General features: G+C 40.3%; 1 protein-coding gene across 5 annotated transcripts in view; it reads left to right on the top strand.

The window, feature by feature from the left end:
* LOC105468002 (pleckstrin homology domain containing M3) overlaps positions 1 to 18,288 on the top strand; it is a 211,206-nt gene that overhangs the window by 158,514 nt on the left and 34,404 nt on the right. For all 5 annotated transcript variants that reach the window (XM_011717876.3, XM_011717878.3, XM_071073316.1 and 2 more), the window contains one exon: positions 14,017 to 14,174. In XM_011717876.3, coding sequence (XP_011716178.2) covers positions 14,017 to 14,174 — 158 coding nt within the window. The remainder of the gene's footprint in view (positions 1 to 14,016; positions 14,175 to 18,288) is intronic.

Here is an 18,288-nt window from a genome sequence, read left to right as displayed (position 1 = left end):
CATTGGTTTGTTTTTTTTTTTTAACAATTTAAATATTTGTTATAAAAGTGACGATTCATATTCATTATTTAGAAATCAGCCAGGTGCAATGGCTCACACCTGTAGTCCCAGCTGCCCAGGAGGCTAAGGCAGAGGATCGCCTGAGCTTTCCAAGTCAGCCCTTGTCTCCCCTACATCCCACTACAGTGGTAGCTTTTCTTCACTGTAGCCAGTCTGTGTCCTTCCAGACAATTGTACACAATTACAAATGTTACATTTTTACAATGGGATCAAACTATGCCATCTTTCTGTGCTTTGTCTTTTCCAGTTCATGTTATACTGTGGGCATTTGGGCATGTATACACATTTAGTACACATGAAGATTTACCTCATTCTTTTTACTGGCTGCATAACAGAGTTATCTTATATCTAAAGTAACTGAGGTGTAAGCTAGGTAAGTTAAGCGAGGTAACTTAAACTTGTTTTGTTGTTGTTGTTGTTTGCTTTTTTTAAGAGACAGGGTCTCACTATGTTGCCCACCTGGCCTCAGAATCTGAGAGTCAAAGGATGCTCCCACTTCAGCCTCCTAAGTAGCTGAGACTACAAGGTACACACCACCCACACTGCCACGCCCAGCTAAGCCTAAGTTGTGTGTGTGTGTGTGTGTGTGTGTTTAAGCTGTGCCAGTCTTTCTCTTTGAGAACCTATACTGCAGTGAACACCCTCTACATTTCCCTGTACACTTGTGTGAATATCTCTATAGTGTAAATTCATTAAAGTGAGACTGCTAGGTCAAAGGGTATGCATGCTTTGCAGTTTGATAAGTATTGCCAGTTGCCTTTTGAAAAGGTAGAACCAATTTAATACTTCCATTCACTGTCTTGAGAGTGCCTGTTTTTCTGAACACACATTAATTTTCCATATTAACAATATTTTTAATCCTGGACAATCTGATAAATAACAAATAACTTCACAGTGTTGTTTTAATTTGCATTTTTTCCATGAGAAGTAAAGTTGAGCATCTTTTTAATATCATTATTGGCCATTTGTAGTTTTTCTGAATTGCCTTTTTATTAACCTGTGTTTAAGTTATATCATTGGTCTTTTCCTTATTAATTTAAAAGACCTTTGTGTATATTAAGGAAATTGGCACTTTTTTTTCATATAAATAGGAATTTTTTTTTTGTTTCCGTCATTTGACTTTTAAATTATATTTTATATTGAACTAATTGTTTACTTTATATATTTAGATTTATTACTCTTTTATAGCATCTAAGATTATAAAATATTTACCACACATAAATGGGGCAAATTCTATTTTTCTAATATTCTAAATTTCTAATATTTTCCCTAATATTTTTATAATTTTAAAAATACTTTTATGGTTTTCTTTTTATATTTTAAGTCTTCAGTTTATCAGAAAATACAGTTTTTAAAGGCCAGGCTCAGTGGCTCATACCTGTAATCCCATCACTTTGGGAGGCCAAGGCGGGCGAATCATGAGGTCAGGAGTTCAAGACCAGCCTGGCCAATATGGTGAAACCCCATCTCTACTAAAAATGCAAAAATTAGCCGAGCATGGTAGTGTGTGCCTGTAGTCCCAGCTACTCAGGAGACTGAGGCAGAAGAATCACTTGAACCCAGGAGGCGGAGGTTGCAGTGAGCCAAGATCATGCCACTGCACTCCAGCCTGGGCAACAGAACAAGATTACATCTGAAAAAAAAAAAAAAAGAAGAAAGAAAGAAAGAAAAGAAAAGAAAATATAGTTTTGTGTTTTTTTTTTTTTGTTTTGAGACAGAGTTTCACTCTTGTTACCCAGGCTGGAGTGCAATGGCACAATCTCAGCTCACGGTAACCTCCGCCTCCCGGGTTCAAGCAATTCTCCTGCCTCAATCTCCCAAGTAGTTGGGATTATAGGCGTGCACCATCACACCTGGCTAATTTTGTATTTTTTGTAAAGATAAGGTTTCTCCATTTTGGTCAGGCTTGTCTCGAACTCCCGACCTCAGGTGATCCGCCCACCTCGGCCTCCCAAAGTGCTGGGATTACAGGTGTGAGCCACCATGCCTGGCCTGAAAATACAGTTTTTATGAGATGAGTTAAGGATCCAGCTTATTTGTTTTCCCTGATGCCTAACCACTTGCCCCAACATCATTTGTTAAAAAATTCATCTTCCCCACCTTTATTGTATAGCAAATTCCCATGTATTTGAATCCATATTCTGGGTGTACAGGTGCCCAGGCATACAGACACTGCAGACACAACAGATAATGTTCTAGAAATACAGGACATGTGAAATCATAATCACTACTGTGTTGTAAGTTGTGGCTTCTACTTGTGGACCTTGAAGCAAAGAGTAAAAATCCCCAACCATCTTAGACAACGATATGCAGGCTGATAAAAGCACCTATTTCAGTGTATATGCAGGGCTTGTTTTTCCTCATCAGTGAGCCAGCAATGTATTCGATCACAGCCTTCTAACCAGGGACTCACTTTAGTTTCTTATTTAATCTCAGGAATGGCTGGTCCCATAAAAGCTGTTAAGTAATAATAATGTTGAGCACTTATATTGTACTTTACATCCCAAAAGTGCTATCTAAACATTAACTAATTAAATGCATTGATGAAAGGAAGGGATTTGCAGAGGTTTTCAGGAAAACTGGTATCTGGTTGCACACCTGTGAGGGGATGATTCCTAGAAGGCCTTACTTCCTCTTTGAATGGAGCTCAGCAGGCAGGGGAACAAAAAGCTGGTGACATTATTTCACTTTTGTTGAAAATTTCCTGGAGTATCTTCTAATTAGTCTGGTTAAACTCACCTTTTATCTAGCTCCGCAGATATTCCCTTGCAACATTCCTGGAGCTATTCAACAAGTTTCTTTTGATGTCTTCCTTGTTGTTTCATTATAAAATCATACAATCTTCAAATTGAAAGAGATCCTTATTGATCATCTAGTTTTGAATGACTGAATAGAATCACTTTATTTTGCAGATGAGGAAACTGAGGCATGGAGAAGTTAAGTGATTAACAAAAAAGGTCGTAGAGCTTCCTGGGGACATAACTGGGAATAGAAACCAAGATTTCACCCTCCCATTTAAGTTCTCAATCAGCGTCATTGAGCAATGAAACTTTCTTCCCTCTTTGTAAGCATCTGTATTCTCTATTTTTTAAACTTAAAAAAAAATTGCCACAGAACCATCAAGCCCAATTTTTTCTTTTTTAAATTATCACTATTGTTATTATCATTATTGCTTTCATCCTTCCCTACTTCTTCCCTTCTTTGTTCTCAGCCTTTTATGTCTCTCCTCACTCTTATGGTTCATTCCCCCACGTGATCAGGTAATGCTACTTCTGTTTCTCCTCTGTTTCTGAAAAGCCATATTTCTTTAGTTTCTCCCACATATGTACATACAGGGAGTTGCTTTGTTTTGCTTTTTCTTTTTCCTCAACTGTAGTTGCTTCTCGTTTTAATAAAGCTACTTCTCTAGTTTTGGCAAATAGCCTAGGGTGTTTGTTTGTTTGTTTGTTTGTGACGGAGTCTCACTCTGTTGCCCAGGCTGGAATACAATGGCACGATCTTGGCTCACTGCAACCTCCGCCTCCCGGGTTCAAGTGATTCTCCGGCCTCAGCCTCCTGAGTAGCTGGGATTACAAGCATGCACCACCACCCACGGCTAATTTTTTGTATTTTTAGTAGAGACGGGGTTTCGCCATGTTGGCCAGGCTGGTCTCGAACTCCTGACCTCAGGTGATCCATCCCCCTCAGCCTCCCAAAGTGCTGGGATTACAGGCATGAGCCACGGCGCCCGGCTGCCTAGGGTTTAAGTTGATGATAAGTCCATTTCTGTCACAGAATTTTGCGTTACTTTATGAGTTTCCTAGTAGTTTAGCCAATCAGATATTGTTAAAGATCATCTTCATATTCAGAAAATGGCATGAGATGTGACCATTGAGAGAATTTTTATACAAGAACTTCATAGAAGGACTAGAGGTATTATTTTTCAGTAAGCCAAAGACAGATCTAGTTCAGATCAAAATTGTGGATCTAAACCTGGACTAATTTCGTCTGCACAATCCTGCTTCTGTGCAGGGTCTCAGTATTAGAAATCTTCCATTTCTACAAGGTGGGTCAGTAGGCATCCAGTGACTTCAGAATTCCTGGGCTGAACCAAACCCTGGGGCTACACTCTGACCTCAGATACCCTCAGAAAGGCTCCTTCCTTGGAATAGTAAAGGGTGCTTAAGAAAGCGAGTCAGAAGCTGTCACTAATCAGCTGGGTGATCTTAGGTAGAGCGCATTACCTCTCTGGGCTCAATTTTCTCATATATTAAGTAAGGAAGGTGAGTTAAAAAGTCCACTTAGGACTTTTCTTCATTTACTGCTCAATGAGTCAATAATGTCAGAACTCAGGCTAAAAGGAATAGTAGAGACCTAAATCAGATTTATTTCAAACATGTAACTAATTAACTCAACAGAGAAGCAAAAATCTGCTGACCATCTATGAGAATTTTCTGGAATTGTCTCCATTTAAAATATTGTAGTTTATTTTCCTCATAAATAAAACACATGTACCTGTATCAGATCATATAACCTGTTTTGGGCTCAGAATATTTGGACCACATTCTTGTACTTACTCTTTGCAAATGCCTCTTAAGTTCCATGGAGATGTGGTTTGACTAAGCCACACCCCTTGAGGCACTTAGTGCAGAAAAACTGTCTGAAGTAGACCCCATCCCATATATTTTTCTGGATAAGAAATTTGCATTCTTGGTTTTGTCTTTGCCATTCTAGCCACTGAGAAAAATGAAATTGAAATTTTTAAAATCTCTTATTCCTTAAGACCTAGTTAGCAGGGAGCAAAATGTAATTTGATAGGAACTATGGTGGCCACTCATAAATCTACCCAATTACATTAAACCGGATTAAATTATCACATAGTTTCCCAGCTCTAAGTAGAAATTATCACCTTTGGGAAAGGATCAGATAAGAGCTAATTGGTGGCATCACAATCCACCCTCAGTAAAGTGCTTGATTAGCCAAAATTTAAGTCTTGTTAGAGCAGTCCCATAATGGATTGGGAATGGTGAGGAGCAGCTAATTAGAAAAGAGAGACTTTTATGTTTATGTACAAACATCCCAGCACCGAGCCATGATAAAGAACTCAAAGGTTAATTATGGGAAAAGTGAGGGGGTTTTTTTGTTTGTTTTTTTGTTTTTTTGTTTTTTTGAGACGGAGTCTCACTCTGTCACCCAGGCTGGAGTGCTGTGGCCGGATCTCAGCTCACTGCAAGCTCCGCCTCCCGGGTTCCCGCCATTCTCCTGCCTCAGCCTCCCGAGTAGCCGGGACTACAGGCGCCGGCCACCTCGCCCGGCTAGGTTTTTTTTTTTGTATTTTTTAGTAGAGACGGGGTTTCACCGTGTTAGCCAGGATGGTCTCGATCTCCTGACCTCGTGATCTGCCCGTCTCGGCCTCCCAAAGTGCTGGGATTACAGGCTTGAGCCACCGCGCCCGGCGGGAAAAGTGAGTTTTAAACAACTTTTTGAAATAGGAATATCCCATATACTTTGGTGATATTTATTTATTTTGAGACGGGGTCTTGCCCTGTCACCCAGGCTGGAGTATAGTGACCCAATCATAGCTCATAGTTCACTGCAACCTCAAATTCCTGGGCTTTGTAGTGAAAGCCCACCTCAGCCTCCTAAGTAGCTTGGACTACAGGTGCATACCACTGCAATCGGCTAATTTTTTTTATTTTTTACAGAGATAGGGATCTCACTTCATTGACAGGCTGGTCTGGAACTCCTGGGCTCAAGTGATCCTCCCACCTTGGCCTCCGAAAGTGCTGGGATTACAGGCATCAGCCCCTACATCCAGCTTGCTTTTTATTTTCTATTTTTAAGGATTTATGAGTAAGAGGAGTAAAATTTAACATTGAATGAGGATTCAGAATAGTCTCGTGAGGTGTGTTAGGGTTTTCAAGCTTGAGCAGAATCCACAGCCTGTTTTTTCCTAACTTCCCATGAACTCATCTGGCCAAGGCCACTAGACTTCACTCTACCTACCTATTAAATGGACTGAGAAATGACACTAGAGACAAAATGCAACCTTTCAGGGTTGTCTGGCCAGGCAAATGCAACTAAATTATATGGGAAATTATTTCACAATATGTGACAATTTTGATTCTTCCATTTCGTCAAGCCAGCCTGTTCCTAGTGAGTGACAGGTGACTGTTCACCATGAATTGGGTCTTTTGTTTAGACTTTCAGAGATGGAGTTGTTTGTCAAGTGCAGTAGCCCTCTTCACCAAAGCATTCCCAACCGTTGCTCCGAATCCAGATGTTACACGATGGCTAAGGAAGCTTGTTTTGAAATGGAAGGTAAATTGACAAATCAGAGGGAAGGAATTAGCTGATGCATAAGGAAATTTGATGAGAAAGAGCTTTTTCCTTTCTTTTTTCTTGTCCAGGTTACTAGTGCTCTGTCTTCCCCCAGCCCGTAAATTTTGAATTTTGTGATGGTTCCAAGGGAGTGAAGGTAACCAACATAAAAGATTCATTTGTGCCCTTTTCCCAATCCCACAGATCTCTATTGGCTGCAGACCTTGAACATGACACTGCAATTTCCTGGTGCCACACATGAGTAATAAGCAGCTGTTTCTGAAACTGTGGTTTGGGGAAGGCAGCACTAGGTTATTTTTTAACTTAATTGTAATTTTTGATTGGTCTGCAAGAAAGTAAATCAAATAAAGTCTGTTGTCTTAGTCTGCAAGAAAGCCATAGGCCTCAAATTCCAATGCTGACCATCTTGACCAGAATAGAAGAGGGAGGCAAAATGTGTGTATCCCTGAGCTGGAAGTTCAACCAGGCAGCTTTCATGGGCTTCTTTCACACAAGAAGGGTAAGCATATTTGGCATATTTATCAGGGACTGGATGGTGGAAAGTGATATTTGACAGTTCCTTGAGTTCTAGAAGTACCTAAAATGATGGTGAAAAGAATTTATAGACAGACTGCAAAAGTGAAAAACAGCGAAATCTGGAAGAAGATATCAGCTTGTTGCTACATTTTGTCCTTGTGCTACAAGGCAATAAGGTGACCTAATTTTGTTACAAATGGAAATGTGTATTCTTTGAATATCCAGTTAGTGTAACACCTCTGAAACAGTCATATATACACACTCCCCAAGTAAATAAATCAGACTAGTACCTTCCTTCGTACAAGACATTAAGTTTAATGGAAAACAGAAACAAACTTTCACCCTATTTTGGACATCTGCCTTTTCTCAAGGAGATAGGGCAATTTGGTATATGGAGAAAGGGAAGGGGGTTGAGCGCAGGGAAGCAAGGAAATGGGGAAAGAGCTACACGTGTTTCCTTCTAATTACGCTGTCATGATTTTGTTCACGTAGACATGCACTTTGAGGGAATAAATAGAGATAACTAAACCTCATCTCAGGTCTGTTTCACTATCACTAATATACCGAATGACCACCTGGTTTAAACTAAAAACTACCGGCCTTCTAATGCTAAAGATGAAGTGTCCTTTTGACTTTTGAGGGGTTGTTATAAAGTTATATTAGCCTGTGACTAATTTAAGTATAAGTAGGAAAGGAGTAAGACACAATTTCCAGGTGTTGCTAAGATATTATCTTACATAAGTGATTCAAATCAAGTTTGAGCTGTGTTAAATGTCTTCCCCCTAGCATTTTGGCCTTGGCAAAAGTAAGTATGCTTGTACAAGCCCTGTTCTCTTATTTACAGCAATATCAAAAGAAATGGATGTGACTGCTTTAGATTCATTTCTACTGATCCCATCCAAACAGACGAACAACTTGATGCCTTCCTTTAAAAAACTAAAAAATAAAAAAAATGACATGTGATGTCTGAAGTAGCCACAGATCTAAGCCATGAAGCCTACATGAAATTTAAGTAAGGGTTAAGAAAAGTGAAACTCCAGATAGAGGAATGACATGGACGAAGGCACAGGAGCAAGAGCAAGCATGTTCTACGTAGGGGTAAATGTGCTCGCAACAGGAGGTACATGTTAAGAAATGCAAAATGAGTTTGAATGGCTAATATGGAATCCACTTGCATACCAGGTAAAATGTAAGCTCCAGTTTTTGTGCAGTTCACTCTACACTGAGTGTCTAGTACATAGTAACTCAATATAATTTTATGAAATGAAAGAGCAAAGAGTTTTGGTTGATGATACACTAAGAATTTGCCGAGCCCAGTGGCTCACGCCTATAACCTCAGCACTTTGGGCGACCGAGGCAGGTGGATCACACAAGTTCAGGAGTTTGAGACCAGCCTGGCCAACATGGTGAAACCCCACCTCTACTAAAAATACAAAAAATTAGCTGGGCATGGTGGCTCGTGCCTGTAATCCCGGCTACTTGGGAGGTTGAGGCAGGAGAATCGCTTGAACCTGGGAGGCAGAGGTTGCAGTGAGCCTAGATCACACCATTGCCCTGCAGCCTGGGTGACAGAGCAAGACTCCATCTCAAAAATGAAGAATTCACCAAAGGTTTGAGGGAAGAGATGATACACGATGAAAGTGGTGTCTAAAACTGATTAATATGTATGCATGCTGGATCTAGGAAAAAAGACTGACATCTAGAAATAAAACTAGGAGATTATTTTATTAATCTAGAGAGGAGTGATAAAAGTCTAGGGTAAGATGGAAAAAAGAGACTTATAGTGAAGGCATTTAAAAGAAAATCAGCATGAACCTTGAACGCTTTATGCTGAGTGAAAGAAGCCCGTCATAAAAGACCACATATTATATGATCATATTTACATGAAATCTCCAGAATAGGCAAATCTATGAAGACAGAAAGTATATATATATATATTTTTTTGAGATGGAGTTTTTGCTTTTGTTGCCCAGGCTGGAGTGCAGTGGCACCATCTCAGCTCACTGCAACTTCTGCCTCCTGGGTTCAAGCAATTCTCCTGCCTTAGCCCCCCGAGTAGCTGGGATTACAGGCATGCGCCACCGTGCCCTGCTAATTTTTTTTGTATTTTTAGTAGAGATGGGGTTTCACCATGTTAGCCAGGCTAGTTGTGAACTCCTGACCTCAGGTGATCCGCCTGCTTCTACCTCCCAAAGTGCTGGGGTTACAGGTGTGAGCCACTGCACCCAGACAGAGAGTAAATTATTGGTTCCTTGGGCTTGCAGGGGCATGGTAAAGGGAAAGTGACTACTAATGGATATAGAGTTTTTTCAGAGGGTTAGTGGGATCCCCTAGAATCGATTGTGGTGATGTTTCACAACTCTGTGAATAAACTAAGAACCATTGAATTGTAGACTTTAAATAGGTGAATCACATGGTATGTGAATTATATCTCAGTATAGCTGTTATTTAAAGAGGGGGAATAAATGAAATGTGGTGAATGACAGGATATACATATTTGATGGAGAAAATTAGTCATTCACTATAAACTCCATAAGTTCCAGTTTGATTCTTCCTGAAATAATAAAAATAACCACTAGTACCATTATTAATATTGTTTTAGGAGCCCTGGGTGGTGCAACAAGAAATGAAACATAAACAAGAGATATAGTACTAGAAAAAACAAAAGAATCACCTAAAAGTAATTAGCATCAATGGAAATTCAGTAATTACTGTCATATAGTAACATGCACACAAATGTCAATATATTCTAATATACCAGCAATAGCTAATGAGAAAAATATACAAAAGTTTAACCTTAAACTAAATAATAAATGTGAGTAGCTTGTACAAGGAAATAAATTTGTATTAAGCAATAATAAGTGAAGATTTAATGAAATGCAGATATGTATCACATTGTTTTAAAGGAAGACTGAATATTATACAGATATCAATCCCCAGAGCTTATTAAGGTCCCTATTTAAGAATAAATATACATTGCTGACAGTGTAAATTTGGTGAAATATTTCAAGAGCCTTCAAAATGTTCACACCCTTTCTCCAAGGAAATCTAAATAGAGAAAAAACTTTATGCACAAGATGCTCAAACTTCTCCTTTAGATCCTGGATGATAACTCTCATGTCTTCCTCAAGGTCTTTTCTTCCCAGTTTCACCAACCTTTACTCACCTGGTTTCCAGACTGTTCTCTATCCTGGTTGTTTCCCCCTAAATGGACTATAGTTTGTTAGTGCCTCTCTTTAAATGCCTCATTCAGTTTGGTTGTTTAGAGAAGAGTAAAATGAGGAAAACCAAACTCAACTGAAGTGCTACCATCACGATTTAGAAATAACCCCATCACGCATTGAAAAGTGTTTACTGGTGGTTGGATATATGATTTGTTAGAAAGGTTGTATATATGGCTGTTTCTTAGAAAGTGTATATCACGTGTTGGTATTAGGAGCATGCCTTACTGGGGTTTATTGGAGTTAATGGTTCCTCAGAGAACATAAATAAAAGAAGGTCTATCTATGGCTTCGTAAAGGTAATGGAGAGGAAAGTAAGTTGAAAAATGGTGGGAAATGTATGGTTGACTAAAAACAGCCAGGATAATTTCTACCCCCTTTACTAAGAAAAAAACTCTACTCTTACAAAGTAATAAATCTGATTTTTCTGTTCACCTTCTGCAGTTTAATGCAAAATTGTTATACATTGTTTTTTCAAGTGCAAAAACACAGCTATATACAAAGTGACAATTTACTTGCACCAGGAGTTACATATTAAGAAATAGAAAATGAGTTTGGATAGCTTGTGTGTGTGTGTGTGTGTGTGTGTGTGTGTGTGTGTGTGTATATATATATATAAAAAACAACTTTGTATATAGTTGTGTTTTTGCTTCTCTGACTTATTGCCCTCCCTAGAGTTAACCAGCATTACATTTATTTTTCTTTTTTTCTTTTTTTTTTTTTTTTTTTGAGACAGAGTCTCACTCTGTCGCCCAGGCTGGAGTGCAGTGGCACGATCTCAACTCACTGCAAGCTCCGCCTCCCGGGTTCATGTCATTCTCCTGCCTCAGCCTCCCGAGTAGCTAAGACTACAGGCGCCTGCCACCACACCTGGCTAATTTTTTTGTATTTTTAGTAGAGACGAGGTTTCACCATGTTAGCCAGGATGGTCTCGATCTCCTGACCTTGTGATCCGCCTGCCTCGGCCTCCCAAAGTGCTGGGATTACAGGCATGAGCCACTGCGCCTGGCCCTATTTATCTTTTTTTCATAGAAAAGTTATTCTTTTATTATTTTAAGGAGGTAATACATTGCCCAATATGCCAAAGTGTAGGGAATTAGAGGAAGCAAATGGCCAGGTTTTTTTAAGAGTCTCATGCTAGCCAGGCACAGTGGCTCACGCCTGTAATCCCAGCACTTTGGGAGGCTGAGGTGGGTGGATCACCTGAGGTCAGGAGTTCAAGACCAGCCTTACCAACATGGTGAAACCCCATCTCTACTACAAATACAATAATTAGCCATGCATGGTGACCAGCACCTGTAGTTCCAGCTACACAGGAGGCTTAGGCAGGAGAATTGCCTGAACCTGGGAGGTGGAGGTTGCAGTGAGCTGAGATTGTGCCACTGTACTCCAGCCTAGGTGACAGAGCAAGACTCTGTCTCAAAAAAAAAAAAAAGCCTCATGCTGCATTTCTGAGCTCCTGTCTGCCCACAACCCGCGGCTGCTTACATGAAGTCAGGGTCAGTGGACAGATGACCCAACTCGACACCCATTAACTGAGAAAGGGCTCGATCAGCAGAGGCACTGCCAGGTCCCAGCACGCCAGGTGGCACCCAATAAGGCTAGTGCCTTATTGGCAGCCAGTGTGTCTAACACTTGATTTTATTTTTGTGAACCTAGAGTGGGCAGGACGTGAATAAATCCTGAGTCATAAATTAAGGTGAAAGACTTAGTAGTGTTAATACTCTGGGTGAGAAAAGATAACACTGTCTCGGAGGAGAGTGGGCTTGGAGTCTGGTGGAAGAAAGATGGAAACCCCCAGAAGGGCCTTGGCCTGCAGGCACTGCCTTGAGGCCATCAGAGGGGTTTTCACAGTACATGATGGGGAAGGGCAAGGCAGGGTAGGCACTGGAGGGCTGCTTCATCTGGCACAGTTGAACTAGAGGTTCATTTTCCACTCATAATTGGTTTCCTAAGTCTAAGTCACCACACCTGGGGCTGAAGCAAGTCTTGCCTACGCACTAAGCATGGCCTTGGACCTCGAAGAAATGCATGACTCAGTTCCCCAGTGTTGAAGGGGAGGCACTTTCAATTGAAGGAGATCTTTCTCCCTGTACCTCCAGCTCCTTTCCCTTGCAAATGACCAGGGTGGGAGGCAAGAGGGAAAGGCGCCTCCTGGTGCAGCCTCACCACAACCTTCCAGAGAAATCATCTTCGTGGGACCTAAAGCCTAGCCTTGGCTTGGAGCAGACTTGTTTCCACCCATGGGAGGGTACCCTGTCTGGCAATTGAATGGAACCACCATTATATTTATTTCTAAAACATGGATCATTCCATGATGTTTAAAAACCACTTCAGTTTTTATCTCCGGTATTATATATAGCTATTATGTATAGCTTCATTTTTTGCAAAAGGCATGATTACATTTTTTGTAGTCTTTTGTTTTTGTATTACCAGTCACTACTACCTACTCACCTAGACATTGTAATTTCTCTTTAGGTATGATTTATACTACATTTCCCTCAGATACTATTTTTTTCTTTTTCTTTTCTTTTTTGAGATGGGAGTTTCACTCTTGTTGCCCAGGCTGGAGTGCAATGGTATGACCTCAGCTCACTGCAACCTCCACCTCCCAGGTTCAAGTGATTCTCCTGCATCAGCCTCCTGAGTAGCTGGGATTACAGACACCTGCCACCACGCCCAGCTAATTTTTTGTATTTTTAGTAGAGACAGGGTTTTGCCATGTTGGTCAGGCTGGTCTCAAACCTCTAACCTCAGGCGATCCACCTGCCTTGGCCTCCCAAAGTGCTGGGATTACAGGTGTGAGCCACAGCACCCGGCCTCCCTCAGATATTATTTTTATGAAAAATTATAATGTAACTATATTCATTTGAAAGAAACTATTTTCAGCTATTTCCAAATTAAATGTAATCTTCAATTATTTTCTTATATCAAAACCAGCATGTATTTGTATCTGCATTAATTAGAAGTAAAGGCAGATTTTATCTAGCTGGCGTGTGAAATACTGAAGTCTTTGAAGCCCATGGGTATTAGTAAGTGAGAAATGATCAACAGAACGTGAGTTCCAAACTCAGGGATGTATGCACGCCAACAGGCGAGGCCACTGTGGAAGGCAGGCAGATGCAAGACCCTGGGGCCTGGTGGGAACAGCTGTCAGGCAGAGAGCGGATATCTCAGCATAAACAGGCAGCCCCTCGCATGGCCAGGTCCTCATCACGCTGAATCCAAGCCTAGTTGTGCTGGATCATCTGATTTTTCCAAAAATCTGGGTTTTTATGTAAAATATCCCAATTTTTAAATTACTTCATTTTAAAAACCACCACGAGTTAAAAGAAAAAAAACCGACAGGCTGAAAATGGCCATTAGGCTGCCAAATTGCAAGCTTTTTTTGCTATACTTACCAGCAGCAAAAGAAACCTATTTTTCCCCATTTACTGTATGTTCTTGGGGAAGATGGTGAAAAAACTATCCCATTAATTCATCAGAGAAAAGGTATTATTGCATTTACAACACAAACTTATGCATCTAGATTTACTCCGTATGTTTTCAGTGTACTTTAGGAAACCTACCACGCTCCTCTTGTACCACACCCTCACTGTGAAGTTGGTCTATCCAAGTAGGGTTCCCCATCTGTTGGGCCTCAATTTTCTACACCACACTGCAAAGCAAGAGGAATACAAAAGAAGTTTCAGCATCTTAATTTACAACCTCCAGTGGTTTAAACCAGAAAGTTCTTTTGGAGCAGAACTACTATGTCTTTTCTTCCTCAGAGTTGCTGAGAAATTATAATTAGAGGTTTTCCTGTTGTATAAAGGAAAGGAATTCCTTTCCTTTCCTGTGTGTACAAGACTTCTGTTCTCAATAAGTGTGCTTCCCTGTCCCATTTCTCTTTCTGCAGGTAATAGAGGGAAAGCTGGCTCCATTCTTGGGCAAGGTCATTAAATTTGCCACCTCACACGTGTACAGCTGCAGTCTTTGTAGCCAGAAGGGGTTCATCTGCGAAATCTGTAACAATGGAGAGATCCTCTACCCTTTTGAGGATATTTCAACAAGCAGGTACAGAATATCTTATTTCATAAAAGAACACCCGAATGTGTAATATGCCATTTTCTTTGGCCAAATCAGGCCAACTTTTAGTCAAGTACTATATCTGTCTCTCACCCTGGATCAGGTTTTCCTTGTCCTTGGATAACATGTTTCCCCCTCTGGTTTCCCATATTTATTTCCACCCCTTAACCTCGCTACCTTTATCCAGAATGAGATGACAGAGCTGCAAAGAAACATTGCCGAACTCCGCCTTATTAGGTAACAGAGAGTCTTCAGGTTCAATTTTAGAATGAAGATTGGGGAGGAAGCATCTTAATAATTTTTTAAGGGCCAAATGATAGGCAATGGGAAACTGCAGTCTCAGAGGCCCAAACTGGACCTACCACCAGGGGTGAAACTAGAGGACACTGGTGAGCAGCTACTGCCTGGCCATGTGCTTTTCTCCGCAGATGCATATACTGCAGTGGAGCGATGAAAGTTTTAGGATCCAAAGGAGAGAAAAGTGGGAGTTTATGTGGGATGATTTTTCTAACCAAAGTAATATTTGGGCATCATCACATCCATGGATTGATGGATGATTCACAAAATGATACATATTACTTTTCCTTTCATCCCAAAAGCGCAATAGAAATCTACACGGTATGTGTGTGCACTGGCTTCTTTGGGTATGAATGTCATGGCTCATTTCCCACCCTGCAGGGCTCACTTATACTGTGGTTCAGAACAGAAGGTAAGGCATGTAGCCAGGGAGAGTTGAAGCATGTAGAGTAGAACTAAGATATTGAGAGTTGACTCAGCCCTTTTGGCCTCTCCTAAAACCTAAAGACTGTTTGTAAACATGCAGGAATTTGGGTTGGCCCACACACAGAAAAACAGACACGTAAACACATAGACATGCAGATACACAAACACACACGTACACCCACACACACACACATACACACAGAGGCAGAGTTCAGCCTCCCGTTTCCTGAGCAGGTACTTAGCTTATAGAGCTTATATAGCCTAGAGATTAGCTACCTCTTAAAGGAAGGAAACTCCTCACAGCCTTTTTAGGGCCAAGTGAGACACAGTGGGAAATTGCAGTCTCAGAGGAAGGCCCAAACTGGACGAACCACTAGGAGTAAAATTAGAAGACACTGGTGAACAGTAACTTAGCCCATAGCCTAGAGATTAGTTACCTCTAAAAAATGTACACCAGGCCAGGTGTGGTGGCTCACACCTGTAATCCTAGCACTTTGAGAGGCCAGGGCAGGAAGATCACTGAGGTCAGGAGTTCAACACCAGCCTGTCCAACATGGTGAAACCCCATCTCTACTGAAAATACAAAAATTAGCTGGGCATGGTGGCAGGCACCTGTAACCCCAGCTACTCAGGAGGCTGAGGCAGGAGAATCGCTTGAACCCAGGAGGCAGAGGCTATAGTGAGTTGAGATTATGCTACTGCACTCTAGCCTGGGCAACACAGCAAGACTCTGTCTAAAAAAAAAAAACACAAAATGCGGCTGGGCACAATAGCTCATGTCTGTAATCCCAGCACTTTGGGAGGCTGAGACGGGTGGATCACAAGGTCAGGAGATTGAGACCATCCTGGCTAACATGGTGAAACCCCGTCTCTACTAAAAATACAAAAAATTAGCCGGGCGTGGTGGCAGGTGCCTGTAGTCCCAGCTACTCAGGAGGCTGAGTCAGGAGAATGGCGTGAACCCGGGAGGCAGAGCTTGCAGTGAGCCAAGATCATGCCACTGCACTCCAGCCTGGGCGACAGAGCGAGACTCCGTCTCAAAAAAAATGCACACCACATAAAACTTGTACACAAATGCTCACAGCAGCAGCATTCGTAATAGCTAAAAAGTAGAAACAACTTAATTGTCTATCAACTGATGAATGGATAAACAAAATGTAGGATATCCAGACAATGGAAAATTATTCAGCTATAAAAAGAAAAAAAGTACTGATACATGCTGCAACATGTATTAACATTGAAAACATGCTAACGGAAAGAAGCCAGATACAAACCACATATTACATGATTCTATTTATATAAAATGTCCAAAATAGACAAATCCATAGAAACAGAGAATAGATTAGTGGTTGTCTAGGGCTTGGGGGAAGGAGGAAAAGGAGTTACTACTCGTGGGTATACATTTCTTTTTGGGGTAAAGAAAATGTTCTGGAATTAGATTGTGGTAATGGTTGCGTGGTCTTATGAGTACACTAAAAATTAGTGAATTGTATACTTTAAAGGGGTGAGTTTTATGGTACTTGAATTATATTGCAATAAAATATGTTTAATGGCTGGGCATGGTGACTCACACCTATAATCCCAGTGCTTTAGGAGGCGCAGGTGGGTGGATCACTAGAGGAAAAGAGTTTGAGACCAGCCTGACCAACATGGCAAAACCCCATCTCTACTAAAAATACAAAATTAGCTGGGCGTGGTGGCAAATTCCTGTAATCCCAGCTACTCAGGAGGCTGAGGCACAGGAATCACTTGAACCTGGAGGCTGAGGTTGTAGTGAGTGGAGATCACGTCACTGCACTCCAGGCTGGGTAACAGCAAAACTGTCTCAAAAAAAAAAAAAAAAAAAATCATGTTTAGTAAAGAATTTCTAAATGCCTAAATGCTTCTAACTGAGTATATCCAATACACTGGGCCACAAAACAAATCTCAATTAATTTTGAGACTATACCAAGTATGTTCTCTGGCACATGGAATTAAAGATTCACAGTAGAAAAAAATACGATTAGTTAGGCATGGTGGCGCACACCTGTAATCCCAGGTACTCAGGAGGCTGAAGCAGCAGAATCACTTAAACCCAGGAGGCAAAGGTTGCAGTGAGCCAAGATCACAAGACTGCACTCCAATCTGGGCAACAGAGTGAGACTTCATCTCAAAAAAATATATATATATACATACACACACACACACACACACACACACACATGAATATATATGAAACCCCAAAACATTTGGAAATTAGACAATATATTTCTAAGCAACTCATGGGTCAAAGAAGGATACACAAGGGAAATTTTAAAATATTTTGAAATGAATGAAAATGAAATATAAAACATATAAAAAAACTGCTGAAGTAGCACTTAGAATGAAATTTATAACTATAAATACCTGTATCAGAAAAGAAGAAAGCTCTGAAATCAATATCATAAAATTTCACCTTACGAAACTAGATAAAAAAAGAGCAAACTAAATCCAAAGCAAGCAGAAAGAGGAAAGAATAAAGATTAAGGCAGTTATCAATGAGATAGTAAACAGAAAAATCACAAGTTCATTCTTTGAGAGATCAACAAAGTTACCAACCTTTTAGCTACCCTGATCAAGAAATTAAAAGAGAAGATACAAATTGCAAAAATCAGGAATGAAAAGAGGTACAGAAATTAAAAGAATTATAAAAGTATTATAAACAATGTTATACCAGCAAATTAGACAAATTTAGATGAAATGGACAAATGACTAGAAAGACAAATTACCAAAACTGACTCAACAAGAAGTAGAAATATGAATAGACCTAAAACAAGTAAAGAAATTGAATTAGTAATTCTGAAATCTTCCCACAGAGAGGCCAGATGGCTTCACCAGTGAATGCTACGGAATATTGAAAGGAATAATAACAAACTTTCACTCACTACTTTTATCTCCAGAATGAGATATCCAGAGTAAAATATTCAGAATGAGATACTAGAGTTGCAAAAAAAAAATTGCCTGACTCCACCATATTAGGTAACAAAGAGTGTCCAGATTCATTTTAGAATGAAGATTAGAGAGAAAGAATCCCCAAGGATAAAGATGGGTCAGTTCTCCAAAAAAGATGTAACAATCCTTAATGTATGAATAGAGTCAAAATATGTAAGACAAAAACTGATGGAACTGAAAGAAGAGAGAGACAAGTTTACTGTTGTAGTTAGAGCCTTCAACACTTCTCTGTTCATAACTGACAGGTCCAACAGGCAGAAAATCAGTAAGCATATAGTTAAACTCAACAGCACTGTCAACTAACCCGATCTAATTGACATCTCTAGAATACTTCATTGAACAACAAAATATACATTCTTCTCAAGGTCACATGGAACAGTTACCAAGAGAGACCACATTCTGGGACATA

The sequence above is a fragment of the Macaca nemestrina genome, chromosome 11, assembly GCF_043159975.1.
Source record: "Macaca nemestrina isolate mMacNem1 chromosome 11, mMacNem.hap1, whole genome shotgun sequence".
Lineage (NCBI taxonomy): Eukaryota > Metazoa > Chordata > Mammalia > Primates > Cercopithecidae > Macaca > Macaca nemestrina.
This window is presented reverse-complemented; position numbering and strand designations above follow the sequence as displayed.